Source organism: Jaculus jaculus, chromosome 14 (genome assembly GCF_020740685.1).
Source record: "Jaculus jaculus isolate mJacJac1 chromosome 14, mJacJac1.mat.Y.cur, whole genome shotgun sequence".
Lineage (NCBI taxonomy): Eukaryota > Metazoa > Chordata > Mammalia > Rodentia > Dipodidae > Jaculus > Jaculus jaculus.
Window position 1 is genome coordinate 14,850,435 of NC_059115.1, and position 18,487 is coordinate 14,868,921.

Genomic DNA, 18,487 nt, shown 5'->3' on the forward strand with positions numbered 1-18,487 from the left:
CAGTACTTGACATGAATTTCTTGCTATGGAGCATGGCTCAAATCTAGCCAGAAAGAGATTGTTTACTCCAACAACAATCATGCCACTATTGCGCAAGTGAGCACATTTTGCTTGGCAGTTCAGTGGTGCAGAAAGTATGCAGGGGCCACAGCTCAGTAAGATGGTTGATGTCTTCTCTTCCCTAGCTGCCTATACAACATGTGAGTTTTGTTTTCTAATTTTTATTTCTTTATTTCCAAGCAGAGAGAGGTAGAGGAGAGAGACAGAGAGAATGGGTACACCAGGGCCTCCAACTGCTGCAAACCAACTCCAGATGCATGCACCACCTTGTATATCTGGTTTTTATGTGCATACTGGGGAATCAAACCCAGGTCATTAGGCTTTGCAGGCAAGTGCCTTAACCACTGAGCAATCTCTCTAGCCCAGTGTGTAAGTTCTATTTCCAGTTCCCATGCACACACACATGCACACACAGAGATCAACTCCAGACAATGAAGGCGAATATTGGGCTGGTACTGCTTGGAGTACTGAAGATTTCCAGTCACTAGTGAGAGCTGCAGAAGGGTCTAGAGTAGATTCTCCCTCAGCATCAGAAGGAGCCAACCTTTGAGCTCAGGCTTCCAGCTCCCATTGCTGTGGAATAGGTCATCCAGTTTGTGTTGAAGCTGTCTGTTCCACAGCAAATTCCTCGGAATTGAGGCACTGCCCCCAGGAGTGAGGTGGGAGAATCAGGAGATTCTGGTGGGGTTAATTCATGCAGGCAAGCTGAAACTTACAAGAACCACAAGCAGGGGACCTAAGGTTATAAAAGGGATAAACAATGACTGGAGGGTCTGTGCTTGCCTGCAAAGCCTAAAGACCCAGGTTCAACTCTCCAGATCTCACATAAGCTAGACGCACAAAGGTGAGGCAGGAGGAGCAAGGTCATACATGCCCACTAGGTGGCAAAAGCAATCCCCGCCCTCTAAAATTAACAACAACAACAACAAACCAATTACTGGAGAAGAGACTCCAAGCATCCCAGCTGCCTGAGAATCCTGCAGTGAGTTCCAGGGATGCAGCTTTTGGGGGGCATCACCTAAGCTCGGGGGGGAGTTTCAGTGATGGTGGCTGTATTTTAGTCATTCCTATTCCTGAAAATGATCCCCTACGATGTTCCTAGAAGGAATCCTCTATCAGCTCACTGGTTCTCTTCCCGCTGCAACCATGAGCTTCGGGTTGCATCGGGCTTTTTTGTGGGTACCGAGGAACTAAATCTTGGCCATCAGGCTTTGCAAGCAAATCATCTTAAGCGCTGAGCCATGTCTCTATCCTTCAACCCCATTTTTATAAGATTCACTAATAAATCTTTAAAATTGATAGTAGGTTGTGTCTGACATTAATAAAATATAGCATGAGCCAGGCGTGGTGGCACATGCCTTTAATCCCAGCACTTGGAAGGCAGAGGTAGGAGGATCGTTGTGAGTTCAAGGTCACCCTGAGACTACATAGTGAATTGAATTACAGGTCAGTCTGGGCTAGATTGAAACCCTACCTCGAAAAACCAATATATATATAGTCTGAAGTCAGAAGGAGGGACTATTTGGGGAGAGAAAGGGAAGTGGGGACAATAAGAACAAAGTATAATGGTCTGCATGCATGTATGAGAACGTCACATTGAAGTTTATTGGTTTGTATTCTAAGAAAAAAACACAAAAAGCAGCACATATTATGTATAGTATATAATATTTGATGACGTTAAATAATTGTTACTGGCTTATGTATTTGTTATACTTTATAATTATTTCCATAGTTTTCTACTTATTTGTGGTGCTGGGGATAGAACCGAGTGTCTTTTTATTTTTATTGCTGGATGTGGTGTCGCACACCTTTAATCTCAGCGCTTGGGAGGCAGAGGTAGAAGGATTGCTGTTAGTTTGAGGACAGCTTGAGACTACATAGTGAATTCCAGGTAAGCCTGGGCTAGACTAGGGAGACCTTACCTCAAAAATCCCCACCCCTGCAAAATTCAGTGTATAAAATAATGGATTTCATGATGATATCTTCACAAATGAATCCATGTACTTTGCTCTTTTCGCTCCCATTACCTTTCCTAGCCCCCCCCCCCACGGGTCCCTTTCTTCTCCAAATAGTTCCCTTCTACTGTTTCAGGACCGTATCTTGAAGACAGTCTCATATAAATTCATTGGGACTGCGTGCGGGATAATGGTACTTTTAACTACTGAGCCATCTCCTCAGACCCTTTCTCTGCATATCTCTTTTTAAAAATATTTTATTTATTTTAGAGAAATGGAAAGAGAGAGAGAAAGAGGAAAGAAGAGATAGAATGGGTACACCAGGGCCTCTTGCAGCTGCAAACTCCAGGTGCATGAGCCACTTTGTGCATCTGGATTTATGTGGGTCCTGGGGAATTGAACCTGGGATGGCAGACTTTGCAAACAAATGATTTTAACCTCTCATCTATCTTCCTAGCCTCCTGCTCTTAAAGTTTCTTATACCAGGGAGGAGAACTTCAAGCATCACCACGGGGAAGTATGGCCGCCAGATTCTATGCCATGATAGCAGCTCGCCCTTGGTCCTCAAATGGCATACCAAAGGTTTTACATATTCCACTGCTGGAGGAACGTAGAATGGAATAGCTGTTGTGGAAACGAGTATAGCATTTCTTCACAAATTAAGGACAGAAGTGTTCAAAGGGTGCAACTTCAGTTAGACAGATGAACTAAGTTGTGGCATGTATCGAAACTTTATTTTGGGGGCTGATGTTTCGGTTGGTAGAGTATTTGCCATGCAAGCATGATGAACTGAGTTTGGATACCCAGAATCCACCTAAGAATCCAGAAACATATGTAATTCCTGCATGGGGCATGCAGACAGAAGACGGGAGTGTCCAGGGTCGGATAGCCAGTTAGTCCAGCTGCATTGGTGAGCGTCAGGCTCCAGGTGAGATCCTGACTACAAAGATACGGTGTACGCATGCTTGGGCTGCAGGACACTGAGAAATCAAGCCGGAGCTGAGCTGGGAACCTCCTCTGCGATGACTAGCTGTCAGAAAGTTTTAAAGAGCTATGCTGCATGAAGCCCTATGGGAGGGAGAAGTCCTCAGTGGTGGTAAACAGCAGTGGACCTTGAAAGCCTTAAGATTGGCTAGCCAGTGCAGTCATAGGACATCAAAATATCATACTGGAACCAAAAGGGAAACTATGTTCCCAGCTGGCTCTTCCTCATAGTGCCGAAAAGCCATTATGGGAGCCACTGAAGGGAAATGGTCACCAGTAGCATGAACAAGGAAGAGACCCCACAGACTATGGGATCAACCAGCCAGTCAAGAAGTACACACTGGTGGGCTGGAGAGATGGCTTAGCAGTTAAGTACTTGCCTGTGAAGCCCAAGGACCCCGGTTCAAGGCTTGATTCCTCAGGACCCATGCTAACCAGATGCACAAGGGAGCTCATGCATCTGGAGTTTGTTTGCAGTGGCTGGAGGCCCTGGTGCACCCATTCTCTCTCTCTCTCTTTCTGCCTCTTTCTCCCCCTGTCTGTCGCTCTCATATAAATAAATAAAAATAAACAAAACTTTTTTTTTTAAAGAAGTACACACTGGTATAATAGTGGTGGTGTGCCTCAGCAGGTAACTAACTATTCTCTGATTAGACCTGCCCAGTGGGAGAGAACTCGTATCGGGTACTGGAAATCAAGTCAGAATTCCATTGTCAGGAAACTCATAGGCTCTAGAGAGAAGAGTTCACTGCTCTTGGAGAAGAAGAGAGGGCTTAAACGCACACACACACACACACACACACACACACACACACACACACACACGCGCGCGCCTCTCAAATTTGCATACTCCCCTTTTAACTCAAACTGCTCTCACTCTTGTTTGAAGAATCTGCTTTAAAGATGACTGAGGGGCTGGAGAGATGGCTTAGCAGTTAAGCGCTTGCCAGTGAAGCCTAAGGACCCTAGTTTGAGGCTCCATTCCCCAGAACCCATGTTAGCCAGATGCTCAAGGGGGCACACGCATCTGGAGTTCGTTTGCAGTGGCTGGGAGCCCTGGCTCACCCATTCTCTCTCTCTCTGCCTCTTTCTCTCTCTGTCTGTCATTCTCAAATAAATAAACAAAAATAAACAAAAAAATTTAAAGATGACACAGACAAAAAGTTGGCCAAATGCCCACCATGAGATGTGCCATCTCTACCACATCTTCCATGGCCCAGGAGAAATTGCAGGGAAAGTGATGACCTGAGCCCTGCTCTTACTGCTAGCCTGACAACCAGCCCCAGGTTGATAGTGCCAAACATGGTGATCAATCAAAACCTATCCAAACAGAAATGCAGAGGCTACAGAGAGCTCAACTCTAAATTAGACTGCCAACAGACCTGCTATGGCTCAGAGAACACTTGAAAGAGGGGCCAGAAAGATTGTAAGAGCCACAGAGTGGCTAGGAATATCCTGAGATACAGTCTCCCACTACTCTACAGGGACTGACTGAATAGTGAATACTATAACCCCACTGAGGAGGGCCTCCAGGGTAACGGGAACCGAGGTGAGGGGATAAAAGAGAATAACCTGTTATAATTAATATAAAATAAAAATTAATAAAAAAAGATTTGCCAGCCAGGCCAAATGTTCCAACTTGTACAATAGTGGCATGTCTGTTATGGAGGAAACCAATCACTTTCTAATTGGACTGGAGGCCCACTCCACAGTTGGGAATACCTGCCTGGTACTGAAAACCTAATCAAAAGCCTGTGGTGGGCTGGAGAGATTGCTTAGCGGTTAAGGCACTTGCCTGCAAAGCCAAAGGACCTAGGTTTAATTCCCCAGGACCCATGTAAGCCAGATGCACAAGATGGTGCATACATCTGGAGTTCATTTGTGGTGGCTGTATGCCCTGGTATGCCCATTCTCTCTCTGTCTCTGTCTCCTTCTCTTTCCCTGTGTCTGACTCTGTCTCTCTCAAATAAATAAATAAAAAGAAAAGTTTTAAATAATAAAATAAGAGCCTAAGGCTAGGAAGGTCATGAAACCTAGGGGAGTAGAGCCTGTTGTTGACTGGCTAAATGCATATATGGTGCCCACTATAAAGTGCCCTATAAGAATTTTTTAAATGTTCATACCCATATATTAATGTTACTGTCACTTTTTGCTAGAGAAGCTTCTCCTTTCAGGTGCTGAGAAGAAGTGCCAGTGGAATGTTCTGCACTGACACATCTCGATCACACCTTCTAAGGTTCAGAGTCCATTGTAGAAGAGGTGGCAGAAAGAATGTACGAGCCAAAGGAAGGGAAGGACTCCTTACAACGTGCTCCTCCAGACACAAAATACTCTTGATGTTCATGACCTCACAGTATCTGGCACTACCTGCACAAGACCCTTATAATAGGAGGACAAGATGATGACGTCAAAATAAAAGAGAGACTAATTGAAAGAGGGAGGGGATTTAATGGAGGATGGATTTGAGAGGGGGAGAATAAGGGGTGGGGGAGGAAATTATCATGGTTTATTGTCTATAATTATGGCATCCAGGGCTGGAGAGATGGCTTAGCGGTTAAGCGCTTGACTGTGAAGCCTAAGGACCCCAGTTCGAGGCTCAATTCTCCAGGATGCGCATTAGCCAGAAGCACAAGGGGGCGCACGCGTCTGGAGTTCCTTTGCAGTAGCTGGAGGCCCTGGCATGCCCATTCTCCCCCCAACTCTTTCTCTGTCTGTTGCTCTCAAATAAATAAATAAAAATAAACAAACAATTTTTTTATAATTATGGCATCTGTCAATAAAATGTTTTTTAAAAAATAAGGTAGCTGGGACTGGAGAGATGGCTCAGGTGAAGGCACTTGTTTAGAAACCTGCTAACCTGGGTTCAGTTTCCTCACCACCCACCAAAAGCCAGACAGGCATTTGTTTGCAGTCCAAGAGACTCTAGCATACACACACACACACACACACACACACGCACATGCACACACACACACCACCATATATACCAAAAGTAAGGCTGAGTAGAGAGCAATTGAGGACGACACCTCATCTTGATGTCTGACCTTCACGTTTATGTGTACACACATGCATGCACACTCCACACATGCGCACACACACAGATTATTCTTTCCTGAAAGGCTAAATAACATTCATGCGCATACAATGTTTTTTCCTGTCCATTCTTCTGTTGATGGACATGTGGGCTGCTTCCACCTTTTGGCTATTGTAAACAATGCTGCTAGCAACTTGGTGTGCAAATCTGTATTTATTTATTTATTTATGAGAAAGACAAAGATAGAGAATGAGGCATATAGAGAATAGGCACGCCTGGGCCCCCATCCACTGCAAATGAACTCCAGATGCATGTGCCACCTTGTGCATCTGATTTATGTGTGTTCTGGAGAACTGAACCTGGGTACTTAGGCTTCACAGGCAAGTGTCTTAACCACTGAGCCATCTTTCCAGCCCCCAAATATGTATTTTTTGAGGCAAGCCCAACAGACTGCTTTACTTTTTAAAACTGAGAGTGAGAGCAAGAGTGAGAGAGAGAGAGAGAATTGGTGCATCAGGGCCTACAGCCACTGCAATCAAACTCCAGACATGCGCCCCCTTGTGTGCATGTGTGACCTTGCTGTAGTTGTGCCACTGTGTGCCTGGCTTACATGGGACCTGGAAAGTCGAACATGAGTCCATAGGCTTTATAGGCAAGTTCCTTAACCACTAAGCCATCTCTCAAGACACACACACACACACACACACACACACACATATTTAAAATATTTTATTTATTTATTTATTTATGAGAGAGAGGGAGAGAGAATGGGCATGCCAGGGCCTTCAGCCATTGCAAATGAACTCCAGATGCATGTGCCCCCCTTGCGCATCCAGCTTATGTGGGTCCTGGGGAATAAAACCAGGGTCCTTAGGTCTCACAGGCAAATACCTTAACTGCTAAGCCATCTCTCCAGCCCAAGCCCTGTATATTTTTAAATAATAATGTTTTGGGTTTGTTTCAAGGTAGGGTCTTGTTCTAGCCCAAGTTTTCCTGGAATTCATTATGTAGTCTCAGGCTGGCCTGAAATTCACTGTGATCCTCCTACTTTTTTTTTTATTTTATTTATTTTTTATTTATTAATTTGAGAGCGATAGACACAGAGAGAAAGACAGGTAGAGGGAGAGAGAGAGAATGGGCGCGCCAGGGCTTCCAGCCTCTGCAAACGAACTCCAGACGCGTGCGCCCCCTTGTGCATCTGGCTAACGTGGGACCTGGGGAACCGAGCCTCGAACCGGGGTCCTTAGGCTTCACAGGCAAGCGCTTAACCGCTAAGCCATCTCTCCAGCCCCCTCCTACTTTTGACTCCTGAACACTGGGATTAGACACATTCACCACCAGGCCCAGCCCTAAAAATAATTCTTACTGGGGACTTTAATATATGGACATATATTATATGGACATTGGTGCAAATTTGTATTTGAAACATTGCTTTTAATTCTTTTAAAATTAATTTTATTTTTTAAGAGAGAATTGGTGAATCAACTGCAATTGAATTCCAGAGGCTTACGCCACCTAGTGGGCAAGTGCGACCTTGTGCTTGCCTCACCTTTGTGTATCTGGCCTAAGTGGAATCTGGAGAGTTGAACGTGGGTCCTTAGGCTTCTCAGGCAAGTGCCTTAGTCACTAAGTCATCTCTCCATCCCTGCTTTCAATTCTTCTAGGAGGATTCCTAGAAGTGGCATTGCTGGATGTATAGCAACACCACAGTTAACTTTTCAAGAACTATCAAGTTTCCCCTACTTTCTCTGCACCATTTTACATTCCCACCAGAGTGCATATGGCCTCATCTTGCCAATGTTTATTCTCCGCTTTAAAAAAAATTATCAAGGCTGGAGAGATTGCTTAGCGGTTAGGGAACTTGCCTGCAAAGCCAAAGGACCCAGGTTTGATTCTCCAGGACCCACATAAGCCAAACGCACAAGATGGCTGGAGGCCCTGGTGTGCCCATTCTGTCTCTCTCTCTCCCTCTTCCTCTCTCTCTCTTTCTTTCAAATAAACAAATAGGGCTGGAGAGATGGCTTAGTGGTTAAGCGCTTGTCTGTGAAGCATAAGGACCCCGGTTTGAGGCTCGGTTCCCCAGGTCCCACGTTAGCCAGATGCACAAGGGGGCTCACGCGTCTGGAGTTCGTTTGCAGAGGCTGGAGGCCCTGGCGCGCCCATTCTCTCTCTCTCTCTCTCTCTCTCTCTCTCTGTCTTTCTGTGTCTGTCGCTCTCAAATAAAAAAATAAATTAAAAAAAATAAATTATAGCCACCTTAGTAGGTGTGAAGTGAGCTTATTGTGGTTTGGACTTGCATTTCCCAATGACTGTGGGGGAGTTTATGGGCGTCTGGGACACAGATCATACCCAGGCAGGCGGACCCAGCTGGCAAGAGGAGATAAATGGTGGCCTTTGGAGCTTGTGTGCAAGTCATCCTATGGAGGAGATGGCTCGGTTTTGATCAGGAAGAGCTGGGGCTCTGAGGAAGGGAGGAGGGAGCTCTTCTCCCTGCTCACACCCTGTGCCTGGGCTCCAGGGCTCCCACAGCCTCCCTCCTTGACCACGGCGCTCAGGACGGGGCTGCAGAACCATGTCTCCATCCCCATCCACACTCTTCTGTCTTGGTGAGTCCTGCGGGTCCACATGGGAAATATTGGAGGACAGGCATTGTGTAGGAAAGAGTTTTGAAAGATTGCAGCATGGATGAATTTCAGGGCATTGTGGTACCTATGAGATTCTACTCACTGGAGGGTAAAATTGGGGCCCAGAGAGGCAACATGTTTGTATGAATGATTTTGGTTTCTTTTGGCTTGGCCAGGACATGCACACAGGTGTCTGAGTTCTAGGCCCATACAACTTTCTTCCTCTGTACTACTTCTGTCTGCCTTTCCCTTCTTTCTCCCTCCCTCCCTCCCTTCCTTTCCCCCCTCTTTCATTTTCTTTCTCTTTCATCTTTATACCATTATGTTTCCTTTTTCCTTTATATTTCTTTCTCTCTTCTTTTCCTTCCTTTTTCTTTCTTTCTTTCTTTCTTTCTTTCTTTCTTTCTTTCTTTCTTTCTTTCTTTCTTTCTTTCCCTCCCCTTCCTCTCACCACCTTATTTCCTTCCCCCTTTCTTCTCTACCCCCTTCCTTCTCTCTTTCTTTCTTCCTTCCTCTTTATCACTTCTTCATCTTTATTTTTCTCTCACTTTTTTGTTTAATGTGGGCCTGATACCGTTTGGATTCATGTATCAATCTAAGTTGTCTGTGGAGCAAATTAGAGTGTCCTGCAAAGGATACATGACAGATTGGATGGGCCTCCCCGGCACACTCTCCCTCAGGGTGCTATTTGTCAGGATATATTATTATTTCCTTATTTTATCAGAAGAATGTTATAGCTTCAAGATGCAGGGCAGGCAGGGGAGACTGCTGAAGTATTAGGGATAATAAGGCATCCTCTGCAGACAAAGAACTGGTCACTCACACACTTAATAAAAACCTTTTGTATAAATTGTCTATTATGATTACATTTTAAACATTTCATTGACAACTTCCATAAATATAAGCAATACACCATCATCACAATCTGCTCCCACCACTTTCCCTTATGCCTTCCTAAATCCTCCTTCCACTGAATCCCTTTTTCTTTCCAACTATATATATATATATATATATATATATATATATATATATATACACACACACACACACACACACACACACACACACACACATACATATATAATTTTAGACAAAGAAAGAGAGAGAGAGAATAAGTTTTCCAGGGCCTGTAGCCACTGCAAATGAAATCCAGCACATGTGCCACCTTGTGCATCTGGCTTTCATGGGACCTGGAGAATCGAACCTGTGTCCTTAGGCTTCACAAACAAGTGCCTTAGTCGCTAAGCAATCTCTCCAGCCCTATTTTTAACATTTTTTTAAAAAAAAATAAATTTATTAGTTTTCTTTTCAGCAAATACAGGCAGTTTGGTACCATTGTTTAGGCTCATCCATGACCTACACCCTCCCAATGGCCCCTCCTTGTTGATGTAAATGGCTCGTGTATTGTGGAGTTAGCCCACAGTTGTTGGTATTTATTTATTTTGAGAGATAGATATATGGAGAGAGAATGGGTGTGCCAGGGCATCTAACCATTGCAATGGAACTCCAGATGCATGCACCCCCTTGTGCATCTGGCTTAATGTGGGTGGGTACTGGAGAATTGAATCTGGGTCCTTAGGCTTCATAAATAAGTGCCTTAACTGCTAAACCAATTCTCTAGCCTGTTTGTCTTCTATTTTTTTTTTTTTTTGAGGCAACTTCAACAGACTGGCCTTTTCTATATGTGTGAGAAAGAAAGGGAGAGAGTTGGTGCACCAGGGCCTCAGCCACTGCAATCAAACGCCAGACGCATGCGCCACCTAGTGGGCATGTGCAACCTTGTGCACTGTGTCACTGTGCATCTGGCTTATGTTGGACCTGGAGAGTCAAACATGGGTCCTTAGGCTTCGCAGGCAAGCACCTTAACTCCAGCCCATCTCTTCTATTTTGATGTGTTGTTTTTTTTTTTTATTCCTATTATGATGGTCTTGTATAGTTCGCACAGCCACTGTGAGATCATGATCACCACAGCCACTTTGTGTCTGGAGGACAGGGCTCCATGCACTCCTACCCCTCCTTTGGCCCTTAGATTCTTGGCACCACCTCTTTTGCAATGTTGCCTGGGTCGTGGAGGGCATGGTAGAGATGTCTGATTTAGTTCTGAATACACAGTATTCACTTATCCACAGCACTTTGATGAGTTTTCAGTCTCCCCGCTAGTCACCACCATTGGCAAAAAGAAGCTTCTCTGACCAAAAGTGAGTAAACCAGTAATCTATGGGCATAAACACAAACATCTGGAGGAAATTTGCTGGAATCTTTTTGTTGTTGTTGTTGTTTGTTTTTGAGGTAGGTTATGTGGTAGCCCAGGCTGACCTGGAATTCTCTACACAGTCTCAGGGTGGCCTTGAATTCATGGCAATCCTCCTACCTCTGCCTCTGGAGTGCTGGGATTAAAGGTGTACGCCACCACACCTGGCTTGATGGGATCTTTTGTTGTTGTTGTTTATTTATTTATTTGAGAATGACAGAGAGAGAGAGAGAGAGAGAGAGAGAGAGAGAGGGAGAGAGAGGGAGAGAGAGGGAGAGAGAGAGGGGAAAGAGAGAGGGAATGGGCTCTCCAGGGCCTCCAACCACTGCAAACAAACTCCAGACACATGCGCCCCCTTGTGCATCTGGCTAACATGAGTCCTGGGGAATTGAGCCTCGAACCAGAGTCCTTATGCTTCACAGGCAAGTGCTTAACTGCTAAGCCATCTCTCGAGCCCTTGATGGCATCTTTAATGGTTAGAACATTTAAAATTTACTCTCAGGGCTACAGAGATGGCTTAGCAGTTAAGGTGCTTGACTGCAAAGCCAAAGGACTCAGGTTTCATTCCCAGGACCTACGTAAACCAGATGCGTAAGGTGGCACATGTGTCTGGAGTTTGTTTCCAGTGGATGGAGGCTCTGGAGCATCCATTTTCTCTTTTTGCCTCTTTTTTTCTCAAGTGAATAAGTAAACAAGTAATAACAATGTATTCTCATATTTTCAGGAATATAATGTGTTTCTATTAGCTATAGTCCCCATGCTATAGAATAGGTCTCTTGAACATATATCTCCTAACTGAAAATTCCCAAACTTCCATCAACATTTTCCTGAGGCCCTGCACACCCACACTTGCATTAGCATTGTTCTACTCTGCCTCCGTGAGTTCCCAAGTCCATGTTCTTTACCACTGACCCGTGCTGTTAGCTGTTAGTGTTTGAATGTACTGTCTACTAAAAGTCATGAGATACTGTAGCCTTTACTGTGTCCCAGGCAGCATATGATGGTTCACAGTTTACTCCCAGAAACCAGAATCCTCATCTCCACAAGGAAGTCAGCAGGCAAAGTGTTAAACTAACGAATCAACAATAGCAGTGTAATTCAGTCACAAAACTATACAGATATAAAAATGTGAGCAGGAAAAGATGAAGTCAAAAGCATGTGTTGGGGAGGGGCAAGAAGGTGCCAGCCAGAGTGGGGAAGGAATCTTTGTTTGACTTTAAACTATTATTTATTTATTTTGAGAGAAACAGACACAGAGAGAAAGAGACAGATGTAGGGGGGAAGAAAGAGAGAGAGAGAATGGGTGTGCCAGGACCTCTAGCCACTGCAGACGAACTCCAGATGCATGCAGCCCCTTGTGCATCTGGCTTATGTGGGTCCTGGGGAATTGAACCTGGGTCCTTTGGCTTTGCAGGCAAGTACCTTAACCACCAAGCCATCTCTTCAGCCCCCTTAAACTTTTTTTTAAAAAATATTTTATTTTTATTTATTTATTTGACAGAGAAAGAGCTGGGGGAGGGGGAGAATGGGCACACCAGGTACTCCAGCCACTGCAAAGGAACTCCAGATGCATGCGCCCCCTTGTGCATCTGGCCTTACGTGGGTCCTGGGGAATTGAACCTGGGTCCTTTGGCTCTGCAGGAAAACGCCTTAACTGCTAAGCCATCCCTCCAGCCCCCCTTAAACTTTTTTAACTGTGGTAAAATGCACATTTTTATGTTAAGTGAAATAAAATACATTTAATTTTTTTTAAAAAAATATTTATTTGAGAGAGAGAGAAGGGAGAGAGAGAAAATGGGCATACCAGGACCTCCAGCTGCTGCAAACTCCAGATGCATGTACCACTTTGTGCATCTGGCTTATGTGGGTCCTGGGGAATTGAACCTGGATCCTTTGGTTTTGTAGGCAAGCACCTTAACTGCTAAGCCATCTCTCTAGCCCCCCCCCTTTTTTTTGAGGCAAGGTCTTACTCTAGTCCAGGCTAATCAGGAATTCACTCTGTAGCTCCAGGCTGACCTCAAAGTCATGGCAATCCTCGTACCTCAGCCTCCCAAATGCTTGGATTAAAGGCGAGCATGTCCACTCCCAGCCTTGGAGTTAGACTCAGAAAGACAAATACTGCATGTTTTCTCTTAGATGTGGAACTCAGATTATGTATAAATGGTGTGTGTGTTTATATGGGGATGTTTACTTATTTACCTACTTATGTTTGCATATAGGTCATGAAACTAGAAAGGGGATCCCGAGAGGGGAGGAAGAGGTCTGAGGAGGTGGTAATAGGGAGTGTAAAGGAATACAGTAATAAGAAAGCAGTGGAAACTTCCTCGCTGCTGGATAGATTTCTTCATACCATAAAGTGCTATGCAAGCTGCTGGGGTAGAAAGGCCATTAACAATCCTACCCAGCTGTGGACTCCATGTATCCTACAAATGGCCTTCCAGGCAACATATAGCTATGCCCAGTAACGCAATAGTGGCATGAAAGTTATGGGAGTAAGCAACTGCTTCCTGGTGAGATTTGAGGCCCACTCCACAGGAGAGAATTTATGCCTGGTACTGTAAACCTGGCCCACAGCCTATGGCTAGGGACATAGGCTCTAGAGGGGAACCTACTACTGTGATTATTATAAATGGGCAGCTCGGGCTGGAGAGATGGCTTAGTGGTTAAGGTGCTTGCCTGCGAGGCCTAAGGACTTGTGTTTGACTCTCCAGATCCCACGTAAGCCAGACACACAAAGGCGAGGCAAGCACAAGGTCGCACGTGCCTGCTAGGAGGCACAAGCATCTGAAGTTTGATTACAGAGGCTGAGGCCCTGGTGCACCAATTCTCTCTCTTTCTCTCTCTGAAAAAATAAAAATAACAAAAGAAATGGACAGCTTGTCAAACTACCTTCTAATTATTTTATTTGTTCCTATATATTAGTATTGCTTGAATGCTTGATCACAGAAGTTTCTTACTGTAGTGGGCTGTGGCTAAGGCAGAGATGCAAACCTGACAAACTTGCTGAGAGTAAGTGAGTCCTGTGTGCTCAGCTTCAAGCAGGACATCTAAACAAGCCCTGCAAGGCTCGGGGGACCCTGTGGAACAGGGAAGTGGAAAGGACACACAAGCAGGCAGCTGGGGAGGGGGCTGTGGCGCGTTGTCATCTGGATGTGACATGGCTGTTACATGCATGAACTCACAGCAGCTGTGGTTTCCTGCGCAAGACTGAGCCTGTAAGTACTTCACCTGTGGTGGGGGATGAATGCATGACAACCCTGATCTACCAGAGCAGCCGACTGAAGCTAACGGTTGCTGGTGGAGGGAAGTCAGGTTTATGGGTGGGGTAGCCGCCGGAAAACTGCCCATTCTGCAGTAAATAACCTTCCACCCATGGTCATACAAACAGCCCTGATTTGTTCTGTTCTATTGTTTTGTTTTTCAAGGTAGGCTCTCGATCCAGCCCAGGCTGACCTGGAATTCACTATGTAGTCTCGGGGTGGCCTCGAACTCACAGCGATCCTCCTACCTCTGCCTCCTGAGTGCTGGGATCAAAGACGTGCGCCACCATGCTCGAATCAAGCAATGCAAACTTAACTCAATGGGTTAAAAGGCATAAAAATAAGACTGGGGTTGATGGGAAATAAGATGGGGGTGTTAACAGGAAGGAGGGGGAATAAGAGAGGGTAGCTGGGGAAGAGGACGGGACTATATTATATACACATGTAAAGTGTCAGAAATGAGGGAAGAGAGGGAATCAGTTGGAGGGGGAAGAGCAGTAAAGAGAAGAAATGTGGGGGGGATAAATGCGAATAAAGAAGAGCATGTATGAGGATGAAGCCCACTGCTTTGTAGTCTATCTAAACATTGGATTAAAATTTATTCTCATTGGCATTTAGTGTATTAACAGTGTTGTACAAACCACTACTTGTCCTCTTTTAAGACATTCTTACCATCCCCCAAAGAGTCTCACAGCTATTAAACAGTCACTCCCCAGCCCTCCTCCCCAGCTCGGCAGCCACCGACCTCATTCCTGTGCTATAGCATTACCTCTTGCGGACATTTCATATAAATGACATTCTGCAGAGTGCGCCTTTTGTGACTTGACTTGGTTTTTTTTTTTTTTTTTATTTATTTGAGAGCGACAGACACAGAGAGAAAGACAGATAGAGGGAGAGAGAGAGAATGGGCGCGCCAGGGCTTCCAGCCTCGGCAAACGAACTCCAGATGCCTGCGCCCCCTTGTGCATCTGGCTAACGTGGGACCTGGGGAACCGAGCCTCGAACCGGGGTCCTTAGGCTTCACAGGCAAGCGCTTAACCGCTAAGCCATCTCTCCAGCCCTTGTTTTTTTTTTTTTTTTTTTTTTTGAGGTAGTGTCTTGCTACTAGCTCAAGCTGACCTGGAATTCACTATGTAGTCTCAGGGTGGCTTCGAACCCACAGTGATCCTCCTACCTCTGCCTCCCACGTGCTGGGATTAAAGACGTGTGCCACCACAACAGGCTGTCTTTTTTAATATTTATTTTTGTCTTTATTTATTTGCGAGAGAGAGAATGAGCTCCCCAAGGCTGCGCCACCTTGTGCATATGGCCTATGTGGGTACTGGGTAATTGAACCTGCCTGGATCTTAGGGTTTTTTTTTATGCTAATTAAAAGAATTTCTTTATTAGTTATGTACAGACCCAGTGTGTAAACAGCCATGTTGGTACCATCAGATCTTAGGTTTTGCAGGCAAGCGCCTTAACAGCCAAGCCATCTCTTCAGTCCGATTTGACTTTTTTTGTTTTTTGGTTTTTTGAGGTAGAGTCTCACTCTAGCCCAGGCTGACCTGGAATTCACTCTGTAGTCTCAGGGTGGCCTCGAACTCACAGTGATCCTCCTACCTCTGCCTCCCGAGTGCCATATTAAAGGCGTGCGCCACTACGCCCGCCTTTTTTTTTTTTTTTTTTTTTTTTTTTTTTTTTTCTTTTCAAACTTTTTTTTTTTTTTTTTTTTTTAAATTTTTATTAACATTTTCCATGATTATAAAATATATCCCATGGTAATTCCCTCCCTCCCCACCCCCACACTTTCCCGTTTGAAATTCCATTCTCAATCATATTACCTCCCCATTACAATCATTGTAATTACATATATACAATATCAACCTATTAAGTATCCTCCTCCCTTCCTTTCTCCACCCTTTATGTCTCCTTTTCAACTTACTGGCCTCTGCTACTAAGTATTTTCATTCTCACACAGAAGCCCAGTCATCTGTAGCTAGGATCCCCATATGAGGGAGAACATGTGGCGCTTGGCTTTCTGGGCCTGGGTTACCTGACTTAGTATAATACTTTCCAGGTCCATCCATTTTTCTGCAAATTTCATAACTTCATTTTTCTTTACCGCTGAGTAGAACTCCATTGTATAAATGTACCACATCTTCATTATCCACTCATCTGTTGAGGGACATCTAGGCTGGTTCCATTTCCCAGCTATTATAAATTGAGCAGCAATAAACATGGTTGAGCATGTACTTCTAAGGAAATGAGATAAGTCCTTTGGATATATGCCTAGGAGTGCTATAGCTGGGTCATATGGTAGATCAATCTCTAGCTGCTTTAGGAACCTCCACACTGTTTTCCACAATGGCTGGACCAGATTGCATTCCCACCAGCAGTGCAGAAGGGTTCCTTTTTTTCCACATCCCCGCCAACATTTATGATCATTTGTTTTCATGATGGTGGCCAATCTGACAGGAGTGAGATGGAATCTCAATGTAGTTTTAGTCTGCATTTCCCTGATGACTAGTGACGTAGAACATTTTTTTAGGTGCTTATATGCCATTCGTATTTCTTCCTTTGAGAACTCTCTATTTAGCTCCTTAGCCCATTTTTTGATTGGCCTGTTTGATTCCTTATTAGTTAACTTTTTGAGTTCTTTGTATATCCTAGATATTAATCCTTTATCAGATATATAGCTGGCGAAGATTTTTTCCCATTCTGTAGGTTGCCTCTTTGCTTTTTTCACTGTGTCCTTTGCGGTGCAAAATCTTTGTAATTTCATTAGGTCCCAGTGGTTAATCTGTGGTTTTATTGCCTGAGCAATTGGGGTTGTATTTAGAAAGTCTTTGCCAAGACCAATATGTTGGAGGGTTTCCCCTACTTTTTCCTCTAGCAGTTTCAAAGTTTCCGGTCTGATGTTAAGGTCTTTAATCCATTTGGACTTAATTCTTGTGCATGGCGAGATAGAAGAATCTATTTTCATCCTTCTGCAGATATTTATCCAGTTTTCAAAACACCATTTGCTGAAGAGGCTGTCTCTTCTCCAATGAGTATTTTTGGCATTTTTATCGAATATCAGGTGGCTATAGCTACTTGGGCTTACATCTGGGTCCTCTATTCTGTTCCACTGATCTACATGTCTGTTTTTGTGCCAGTACCATGCTGTTTTTGTTACTATGGCTCTGTAGTATAGGTTAAAATCAGGTATGGTGATACCACCAGCCTCTTTTTTGTTGCTCAGTATTATTTTAGATATTCGAGGTTTTTTATGATTCCAAATGAATTTTTGGATTGTTTTTTCTATTTCCATGAAGAAAGCCTTTGGAATTTTGATAGGGATTGCATTAAATGTGTAGATTGCTTTAGGTAAGATTGCCATTTTCACGATATTGATTCTTCCAAGCCAGGAACAAGGGATGTTTCTCCACTTTCTAGTGTCTTCTGCAATTTCTCGCTTGAGTGTCTTAAAGTTCTCATTGTATAGATTCTTTACTTCCTTAGTTAGGTTTATTCCAAGGTATTTTATTTTTTTTGATGCAATTGTGAATGGGAGTGATTCTCTGATTTCATCCTCTGTGTGTTTGTTGTTAGCATATATGAAGGCTACTGATTTCTGTGTATTTATTTTGTATCCTGCTACATTGCTGTAGGTTTTGATTAGCTCTAACAGCTTGCTAGTAGAGTCTTTAGGGTCCTTTATGTATAGAATCATGTCATCTGCAAATAGTGATAACTTGATTTCTTCCTTTCCAATTTGTATCCCTTTTATGTGTGTCTCTTGCCTTATTGCTATGGCTAAGACTTCCAAAACTATATTAAATAGAAGTGGAGACAGTGGACACCCTTGTCTTGTTCCTGATTTTAGTGGAAAAGCTTCCAGTTTTTCCCCATTTAGTAATATGTTGGCTGTAGGCTTGTCATAAATAGCCTTTATTATATTGAGATATGTTCCTTCTATTCCCAGTCTCTGTAGGACTTTTATCATGAAGGGATGTTGGATTTTGTCAAATGCTTTCTCTGCATCTAATGAGATGATCATGTGGTTTTTGTCCTTCAACCCATTTATGTGATGTATTACATTTATAGATTTGCGTATGTTGAACCATCCCTGCATCTCTGGGATAAAGCCTACTTGGTCAGGGTGAATGATCTTTTTGATATACTCTTGTATTCTGTTTGCCAAGATTTTGTTGAGAATTTTTGCATCTATGTTCATGAGGGAGATTGGTCTGTAATTTTCTTTTTTTGTTCTATCTTTGCCTGGTTTTGGTATCAGGGTGATGCTGGCCTCATAGAAGGAGTTTGGTAGGATTCCTTCTTTTTCTATTTCCTGGAAA

The 18,487-nt window shown here is 44.0% G+C and overlaps 1 protein-coding gene across 1 annotated transcript in view; it reads left to right on the plus strand.

Moving 5' to 3' along the window:
• Positions 1-8,714: 8,714 nt before the first annotated feature.
• The window catches only part of Gp6 (glycoprotein VI platelet), a 32,115-nt gene continuing 22,342 nt past the window's right edge, over positions 8,715-18,487 (plus strand). The window contains exon 1 of the mRNA XM_045133333.1: positions 8,715-8,766. Within this exon, the coding sequence (XP_044989268.1) occupies positions 8,715-8,766 (52 nt within the window). The remainder of the gene's footprint in view (positions 8,767-18,487) is intronic.